The 10,259-nt window shown below is 40.7% G+C and overlaps 1 protein-coding gene across 1 annotated transcript; it reads right to left on the bottom strand.

Moving 5' to 3' along the window:
* Positions 1 to 6,465: 6,465 nt before the first annotated feature.
* On the bottom strand, positions 6,466 to 10,259 carry si:ch1073-459b3.2 (growth arrest-specific protein 1). Its single transcript, XM_047362414.1, has one exon. The coding sequence runs from the start codon at positions 9,281 to 9,283 to the stop codon at positions 8,540 to 8,542; it is 744 nt and encodes a 247-aa protein (XP_047218370.1). The 5' UTR covers positions 9,284 to 10,259; the 3' UTR covers positions 6,466 to 8,539.

Here is a 10,259-nt window from a genome sequence, read left to right as displayed (position 1 = left end):
ATCAGATGCAAGCAGAGCAGCCGGGAAATAAAGAATATTTGATAAGAGATGATATGTAATAACTTCATAGATCTATCAGTTATATAATCTTATATAATAACAATCTGAAGGTAATGTACAACAAAGCACAAGGAGTTTTTAGCAAGTTTAAACTCTGCAATCTGTATGTTGGGAAAACTGGTTGCTTTTTTAGCTTTATCAGTCTTAAATAAATGTATTTTATCTGTCAAGTTTGGGCTTTCCTTCTTTAAATCTTTTCTGCAACAGTTTTCCAGTGCAGAAAACGGCTTTGAAATTACCGGCTCAAAAATTGATGAAGTCACAAAAAACTGAAGACGCGTTCCACCTGTCACGCCAGGTATGAAATACTTTTTTTGCTTTTGTAGTGGAAAAGAGAGCTGCTCCACTCTGAATTGAAGCATCCAGGACATCACCGTTTGGCATCGCATCTTTGTTTTAATCAGGACATGAGCATGTTGCTGCCAGGAAATCTTTGGCTCCATTTGTGACCCTTGTGATTTCTTTGTTGCTTAATTCTGGGAGTATTGCCAATTTATGTTGCCCCACAAAAAACTTTTTAAAATCCTCTTCCAGTAATGCAGCCCAGGGAGGGGCATTCTGAGATGGAAAACTTAACCCACTTTTTCCCCTGAACCACAACCTGTGGCTCTGTGGCTCTGATTGGCCTCCATTTTGTTTCAGCTCCAATCACACCAGAATCCCGCCCTCTTTTTCCCTGGGTGGACCTGGTTATCAGTGTCTTGCACAAAGAGAAGTCTTTACAGTTTGGACTGGATAACCTGGACCTCATCATCTCCCTGCACACATAGCAGGCTGAGCATTCACTCTGCTCCAACGGATGTTATAGATGGAACATTGTGTTCTTATGTAAGACAAGAGTCTAAAAACCCCTGAGGTGGCTCTCACTCACAGCCGTGGGTAGAAGAGTGTGGATCTGCAGAGTGGGGATGGTTGGGTTGAGGGTTGTTTTAAAGGAATGTTGAATAAAGATAATTTAGAAAATGGGCTCCAGCACACTGCTGCCTCTGTAACCCCCAACCTCACCAAAAACACTCGACTCCCCAAGGCTTCTCTGCTCGTGTTTGTTTTGATTTTGCTCCCAGAATTGGCTGGAGGGAGGGAAGGATGGATTTGAGGGGGGTGGGCTGGTTGTTTTGGAGAACCTTGGGATACATGGCAGTGATTAGGATAGACTCAACTGAAGACAACCTTTGTAAACTGAATGTAATAAGGCTGGTTTGTAGTTGTGGGCCAATTCAAATTACTCTCACTGTCACAGAGCCATCCTATTAAAATAAAATCAAGACAAACTGCAAAAGATTGTTCAGGGCTTGGAGACATACAACTATACCACCTGTTTGCTCACATAGAGTGGATTGCAAAAGTCTTCTCACAGCATGCCCTTTTATACATTTAGTCCGATAACTACAAACTTCATCGTACTTTATTTAGATTTTATGTACAGGTCCTTCTCAAAATATTAGCATATTGGGATAAAGTTCATTATTTTCCATAATGTCATGATGAAAATTTAACATTCATATATTTTAGATTCATTGCACACTAACTGAAATATTTCAGGTCTTTTATTGTCTTAATACGGATGATTTTGGCATACAGCTCATAAAAACCCAAAATTCCTATCTCACAAAATTAGCATATTTCATCCGACCAATAAAAGAAAAGTGTTTTTAATACAAAAAACGTCAACCTTCAAATAATCATGTACAGTTATGCACTGAATACTTGGTCGGGAATCCTTTGGCAGAAATGACTGCTTCAATGCGGCGTGGCATGGAGGCAATCAGTCTGTGGCACTGCTGAGGTCTTATGGAGGCCCAGGATGCTTCGATAGCAGCCTTTAGCTCATCCAGAGTGTTGGGTCTTGAGTCTCTCAACGTTCTCTTCACAATATCCCACAGATTCTCTATGGGGTTCAGGTCAGGAGAGTTGGCAGGCCAATTGAGCACAGTGATACCATGGTCAGTAAGCCATTTACCAGTGGTTTTGGCACTGTGAGCAGGTACCAGGTCGTGCTGAAAAACGAAATCTTCATCTCCATAAAGCTTTTCAGCAGATGGAAGCATGAAGTGCTCCAAAATCTCCTGATAGCTAGCTGCATTGACCCTGCCCTTGATAAAACACAGTGGACCAACACCAGCAGCTGACACGGCACCCCAGACCATCACTGACTGTGGGTACTTGACACTGGACTTCTGGCATTTTGACATTTCCTTCTCCCCAGTCTTCCTCCAGACTCTGGCACCTTGATTTCCGAATGACATGCAGAATTTGCTTTCATCCAAAAAAAGTACTTTGGACCACTGAGCAACAGTCCAGTGCTGCTTCTCTGTAGCCCAGGTCAGGCGCTTCTGCCGCTGTTTCTGGTTCAAAGGTGTCTTGACCTGGGGAATGTGGCACCTGTAGCCCATTTCCTGCACACGCCTGTGCACGGTGGCTCTGGATGTTTCTACTCCAGACTCAGTCCACTGCTTCCACAGGTCCCCCAAGGTCTGGAATCGGCCCTTCTCCACAATCTTCCTCAGGGTCCGGTCACCTCTTCTCGTTGTGCAGCAGTTTCTGCCACACTTTTTCCTTCCCACAGACTTCCCACTGAGGTGCCTTGATACAGCACTCTGGGAACAGCCTATTCGTTCAGAAATGTCTTTCTGTGTCTTACCCTCTTGCTTGAGGGTGTCAATAGTGGCCTTCTGGACAGCAGTCAGGTCAGCAGTCTTACCCATGATTGGGGTTTTGAGTGATGAACCAGGCTGGGAGTTTTAAAGGCCTCAGGAATCTTTTGCAGGTGTTTAGAGTTAACTCGTTGATTCAGATGATTAGGTTCATAGCTCGTTTAGAGACCCTTTTAATGATATGCTAATTTTGTGAGATAGGAATTTTGGGTTTTCATGAGCTGTATGCCAAAATCATCCGTATTAAGACAATAAAAGACCTGAAATATTTCAGTTAGTGTGCAATGAATCTAAAATATATGAATGTAAAATTTTCATCATGAAATTATGGAAAATAATGAACTTTATCACAATATGCTAATATTTTGAGAAGGACCTGTAATAGACCAACACAAAGTAACATCATTTTGATGTAGGGATTTGTGGTTTTCATCTTTGTTGTGTTACAAATATCTGAAAAGTGTGGTGTACTTATGTATTACTTCTAAATAAAAACCCGTGCAACCAGTTACCTTCACAAGTCACTGAACTGCTAAATAGAGTCCATCTGTGTGTAATTTATGGCCAATATACATAGAGCTGTTTTTGAAAGTAAGCCTTAAGACGTTTTGTTTTACAGTTTTCAACAAGCCATGTAGAAGAGTTTGCTCTGGTCAGAGGAGACCGAAATTGAACAGTTTGCCCCACATGCAAAACACTGAACATAACATCCCCACCATAAACATGGTGGTGGCAGCATCATGCTGAGGGGAGGCTTTTTCTGAATATTCGCTGTTATGATGAGAAGATGTATGGAGCTCAGTACAGTGCAATCCTGGGAGAAAACCTGTAAGAGGCTGCAAAAGCCAATAGACTATAGGGCAAAAGTTTACGTAAACATACAGCTAGAAAAATCATGGAATGATTTACATCAAAGCCGTTCAATGTATTCAAATGACCCAGTCAAAGTTCAGACCAAAATCTAACTGAAAATCTGTGTAAAATTTTTGAAATTTAATATGCACAATCAATATCCACCCAATCTTAGTGAGCTGAAACTGTTTTACAAATGATAATGTGCAAAGCTCTCAGAGACGTACCCTGAAAGACCTGCAGCTGAAATGCAGCGAAATGTTTGTTCTAGAAAGTACTGACTCAGATGAACTGAATACCAATGCACACCACAGTTTTCAGAATTTATTAGTAAAAACTAACTTTAAACATCATGGCATTTTCTACCCACTTCACCATTAGGCACTATTTAATGATTGTCTGTCAAATAAAATCCCAATAATATGCATAGAAGATTGTGGTTTCAACTGAGAGGGTTTAGTTACTATTCTCACCAACCTGCTCCAACTGTTTTACATTTGTACCACTCTAAAAGAGATGAGTAGCTCACACTAAGCAACAACACTGAATTACTATTGTCAATGACCTGTGAATAACTTACAAGGAGTGACAAAGTCCCCAATGGCTGCTTGCTTTTAAAGCAGATCATATTGTTTTTTTTACCATTAGTGAGGTCTGAAATTATAAGTTCAGCTTTTAACTGTGTTTTTGTAGACCTTTGAATTGCCATCTTTCTCCAGTGAATGTGGTTTGAGCAATGACTAGTCACTTAAAATTCCTCACTAGGTTTCAATTACACTGACCTAATCCTCTGAGAATCACACAGGAAAAGCAGCCACATGCAGGGCTGAGCGAGAAACTGCAAGGCTGAATCAGGAAAGACATTTTTACTAACAGTAAATTCCTCTTCTATTTGGTTTTAATCGTTGTACTTCATGGTGTAAATCTGATGAGAATTTATCCACAATCCCTGACAAAAAAGTTTGAAATCCCTCCTCTCTTGGACGAGATTCAGTCAGTTGTTTTACTTTGCACTTTGTCACAGATATGACAACAACCGTGCGGCTTTGTAAAAGATTCATCTAAAAATTTTAAAATCTAACTATGCAAATGCGTCTAGAGTTAAAAAAGAGAGCCTGCAGATCTGAAGGAGATGCTGAAGAAGACTGATTGATAGGAAGCATGGCCTCAACCAGAGAGCCGTCAGTTAAAACAGTGGAAACATTCATCAAACTTCTATAAGTTTCATACAAACAAAATGTTTAGGCTGTAAAAGAGAAACATCATATGAACAGAAAAATCCATATGTCTGAAAACAGAAAATGCGGTATAAAAGAAACCAAATGACAAATGGGCAGCCAAAGATGGGAGTCAGTGTTTGTGAGTAAACTGTAAGAAATTAGAGAAAGGAAATGAGATTTATGTACACAGATGGCAGACTAGAACTATCATTACCACCTAAACAGAAACAAACAAGGTTCTAGTAGGCTAAAGAAAGGCAGACACAGACTGTGAATGATTGGATTAAAAATGGTGGTGAAGACTGAATCTGCATTGCCCAACTGAGATGATGCTGGATCGCTTGTTTAGTGCTTTACCAATAAAACATATAAGAAAGTTAAAAAAAAAGAAACCTTAACGTGCTGCAATGATTGAAAATACACAAGTTTGCTGATGATGAAGTGATTGTATTTTTTCAGAATGATCATATCTGGCCCCCAAAAAAGAGATTTTCAAACTTTTCCTCATGGACGTCGGAACAACTCAATGACATGACCAGAAAACAGTTTTAATAGCAGTCCCCCCAGAAATTTAGGGAAACAGCTGATCTGTTGGATGTAATCCAAGGATGACTGAACCAGACTGATGAAGAATATGTTTAAGTGAAACCCGCACCTCAAAGATTTCAAACTTTTTAGAAAAGCCAGGGAAGGTGCAAGGAAGTGTTAACTGTGATGTTTATTGGTTCACTATCCCAAATTTTAAAAAGCACTTAATTTGGGAAAAAAGACATCCCATTGATAGCAAAAATGTCTTTCTAATTTTTTTTACATATGGTTTACAAAATCCAAAGGTCCAGCTGTTAAATAAGATTGTTTGGTGTCAAATCTCTGACTTGTTTTGTTTGCTACTAAATAAATCAAATGAATGCACATCAATATTTTTTTCAGGGGTTGTACCTGTTGTATACAGACATTTCAATGTGGATACGTTATCTGACAGATTAAGTAAGCCTTTCAACATACAGTGCCCTGCGAAAATTTCAGCACCTGTTGAACTTTTTACATTTTGTCATGTTGCAACAAACCTGTGTATTTTAATGTGATGAGATCAGATCGGCGGCCTTCAAGAACTGAAGTTTGACACCTTTGCTGCTGTAGAAAACTATCCCCACAGCATGATGCCGCCACCACCATGTTTCAACATAGAGATGGTGAGTTCAACTTGAAGTTTTGCTTCACTCTGACTGGAGCTCCTTCTTCCACTTGTTCGCTGTCCCTCCAACATGGCTTGGGGCGAATTCCAAACTGGACATCAACAGCTTTATTCTTGCCAGTCCCCCATAAAGGCCAGATTTGTTGATTAAACAACCAATGTCCTGTTCCCATACCGGAGCTATGGATATCTGAAGCTCTTCTAGAGTGACTAAAAGCCTCTTTCCAGGTTGTCCTTCTTTTCCTGCCTGACAGTTGGATGAACTGCCAGGTCTTGGTGTGTTTGACGGTTGTGCCGTATGCTTTCCATTTTCTGATGTTGGATTGAACAGCGACCCCTGAGACATTCAAAGCTTGTTTTATAACCTTCTTTAAATTTCTTTACAACTTTATTTTTGACCTGTCTGGTGTATTGATAGTGATGTTTGCTCTGTTTTGGATTTTTACATAATATATATTAAAAAAATAATACAACATGACACTTGTTTAGGTCATAAACAGTTTATTGTAAAACCTCCATATGGAAGAGCGTTCTCTGAATTCAAGTTATTGCTACTTTTCTAAAAACAAAAGATGCAAAACAGAATCCCGTCTGACTTTTTTGCACTGAATCTGCTCTAGAGTTGTGTAGTCATCCTAAGTGGATTTAGGTGAAACTTATTTTACTGAACTTAATTTTAAAATAGATATACATTCTTCATATTCTAGCTTCATAATTTAACAGTACACGCCATAGTTCAAGATTGAATTTCAAGTGGCACAAATAACAGCCTTACTGGTGGACAGAAAGGAGATGACAGTGAAACAAACTGCTGGTTTTAATCACTTGTTCTATTGGTGCAGACATTTAAATGGGTAACATTAGCACCTCAGTTTAAATGTGGGCTAATTCACTCAAGCACTGTAAAAGAATTCAAGGCACATGTTTTAAGGCAATAAACTTCACTATGAATTTGTGCAAGTAATCTGTGGTGCTAGTTTGAGCGTTGTCTGTTCCAGATATTTAGAAAGAAACTGGTGACAAAAGATCAATTAAAATATCCTTCAATATGACACAGAAACACATATTTAAGCCTCCTGGTCCCCTGGACATCTTCTTTGCTCATTTTTTTACATTTATGTTTGCATAACTTTGGCTGTGTTGATGCACAAGGCAAACAATTTCGTCAGGCTGTGTAGTTTGAGGTGAATTTATAATTTTTTTAAATCTTGTTTTCAAAGCTTGCCTTTTAAACTAAAGATATTGGTTTGAATAAGAAAATCAACTTTTTGTTGACTAACAACAAAAAGTAAAAATCACTCAGTGCTTCTGCTGATTTTTCAAACTAGTTTTAGAGAAACCCTCCGTCCCAAAATATAAAATTTTTATATATGCAACGAGGCAAAAAAGATTAATTAATAAAATTAACATTTCAGTGTCCACAATTTCAGAAAATGTATAAATGTTCATTAAGTAGGATGAGGACTGAAGTTAAGTCATATATTTAAAAAAGAAAATCTTAATTTGTTTTTATTTACTTTGCATCTTTACAATGAATATTGCGGCAAATTTTTAATTTTCCAATTTGTATAGATGAGGTGGGAGACTAATTGCTAAAATTGACTATTAAAGATTTAAATATTCAAGACATTTATGAATATTTGTTTACTGAGAGATGTAAAAAAGAACTGGGGATAACAAACATGTTGATTTCAAAAGCAATTTTTAAAAGAACATTTTTGTGTCAAACAGACCCAGGTGGAGCACAGAATGAAGGAATCAATGGTTTAAAGCATGTTGTGTTCACTTTTGCCTGATGACCTTAAGGACATGACTTTTAACACCAGTAACTTCAGGGCAGGAAAAAAAAAAGCAGTGTCAAAGTAGGTAAACCTCTTTACCCGAGCCATGTTGTGGACAAACTGCAGAGATTTCACGTTCACACATTCTGGCAGCTGACCGGTTTTCTCAAAGTGTGAAAGCAATAATAAACACAAGGGGCATTTAAAAGGTTTTAGGGGGTCCAGGCTGCAGAGAGGAGGAAGAGAGGGGTGGGGAAAAGTCAGGAAGAGTTCAATAAAACAATCTTAGATGGGGGAGGGGGACAAGCAGGAGTGCTAGAGAAGCACTTCAGTTAATTTAAGTAGTCGGACCCACACCCTCGCCTGTCCTCTGACGGGTTCCCACAAATATTTGAAGTGTGGCTACTGCAACAATGCTAAGGCCTTTGCAATGGAGAGGAAAGCAAACAGAGGCTGTGGCTCCCGTGTTTGCCTAAAACTTAATAAAGCCACACTTTAAGAAGCAATAGGAGCCAACCAAATAAACAAGAGCTGTTTAAAGGTACTTAAAACGTTCAGAACAAAGTGTGCTTCAGGTCATGTCCTTTCACCTAAAAGAAAATGGATAAGGTTTGATTTTTTAAATGCTTTCGTTCTGAGAAGTCCCCTGAGAGAGCACGCAGCTTCTGTGCTATGTATGCGAGGCCCAGCATCACATGGAGTTTGTACTCCCAAAGAAAAATGTCTCCCATGTCTTTCATTGATAAATCCAAACATGCCAGCGGGCTATCCATCTTCTCAAAATAATATCCATAGAAACACAAACATAGAAACACCAAAGCTGGATAACCTCTGGCAAGCAGATGAACTGTCAATGTAACCCTCCTCAGCTTTTAGATCATATTCCTCATCTTCATAGTTCTCTTCAACTTCAGGTTGGTCAGAAACAACACTGTGGTCCCCGATGGAGCAAAGCTTGCTCATGTTTTCCTTGACCACCTCACAGAAAGGTCTCTCCACCCCGTCACAAACGCAGCGGTTCAAAAGCATGCCATTCGGGATTAACAGCATCTGGTGTATGGTGGCCTTACACCTGGAGGAGCACCTCTTTCCGTTGAACAGCTGCCCACAGTACGACAGGTAGGCTGTGAGGGAGGCGTGGCAGCTGCTGTCCTCCTCGCACCGCTGGCGGGCCTCCATGCAGCCGATGCCCCCGGCGTCGCTGGGGTGTCTGCGAGGCAGGCACGGCTCTATGGCTCGCTTTGCGCTTAGGCAGTTCTGGTCCTGCGCGCAGTCGCAGGTCTCCAAATCAGGCCCGCTGCGGGTGTTGTTGAGCCTGATCAGCGCCTGGATACAGTGGCTCGGGCACTGCCTCCTCGTCCCTCGGATGTTCCCCTCGCATGCCGCCAAGTACTGGTTGTAGGCGAGCTCGCACTCGGGCTCGTCGTGGCACATCAGGATCGCCTGCCAGCACATTAGCTGCGCGTCCAGCGCCACCAGCAGCCACAGGAGAAGCACCAGCGAGCTGCACTGGCATCTCATGCTTGGGTGAAGTTTGAAGCTTGTGACGTGCACATTAGGATCGGAACAAGTAAAGCAAGTAAAGATCCGACTGAAGTTCACACAAAATTCCTAATCAACATTTGTTACCAATGTTCCACAAAGCCGCACCCGTGTTGGTTTTGCCTCCTGTTGGTGGGCTTTGTAACAGTAGAAACAACCACGAGTGGCTGCAAAAAAGAGAACGAGCGCAGAAACAGTCATCTCTGGAAGTGTGCCCTATCCAAAGCAGGATCTTCCGAACTGCAGTCTGAGAGCTATCCAAAGTTAACCAGAGTTGCGGTCCTCAGGTCAAATGTTTCTCACCAATCCCCTTTTCCATTCACCCACAGCCTGTGGCTTTTTGCATCCTTCCACACTTTCTAGAGTTGTGTTTCTTAGAAATAGTTCGGAGGTTTCACTCTGTCCGCTACGCTCGTCTTTGTCCTGCTTCTGGCTGTAACGCTTCACGGTCCGCCGAGCATTTCTCCACAACACCCCTCCCTCTATCGAAAAAAAAAAGAAAGGAAAAAGTCCCCCCTCTATCTCCCCTCCTTTTTCCTTCTTTCATTTACTATCCAGGCCAATGATTGGTCGCGGATTGGAAACGCACTTCCAGCTCCACAAAACCGCAGTGCCCTGCAAAAGTAATCATACCGCTTCAACTGTCTGACATGTCAGCCCAACAATACAAGCCCAACTCCACTGTGCTTTATTTGGATTTTATGTGACGTACCAACACAAAGTAGTGCCTATTTGTGGAGTAAGAAGGAAAAGTATATATGTTTTCATATTTTTTGCAAATAGAAATCTGAAAAGTGTGGCGTGCATTTGTGTTCACCTTTAATCTGACACCTCTTAATAAAACCCAGTGCAACCAGGTGTCCTCAAAGTCACCTAATTAGTAAATAGAATCCACTTGTATGTTATCTAACTTCAGTATAACTACTGCTGTTCCGTGAAGGTCTAAGTGAAACTC

The sequence above is a fragment of the Girardinichthys multiradiatus genome, chromosome 4 (genome assembly GCF_021462225.1).
Source record: "Girardinichthys multiradiatus isolate DD_20200921_A chromosome 4, DD_fGirMul_XY1, whole genome shotgun sequence".
In the NCBI taxonomy this organism is placed as follows: Eukaryota; Metazoa; Chordata; class Actinopteri; order Cyprinodontiformes; family Goodeidae; genus Girardinichthys; species Girardinichthys multiradiatus.
The sequence above is the reverse complement of the archived record's forward strand: the minus strand, read 5'-3'. Positions and strand labels throughout refer to the sequence as shown.

What these genes read in the sequence shown, in the direction of transcription:
- si:ch1073-459b3.2 (XM_047362414.1), bottom strand. Translation starts at nt 9,283, where the DNA reads ATGAGATGCCAGTGCAGCTCGCTGGTGCTTCTCCTGTGGCTGCTGGTG.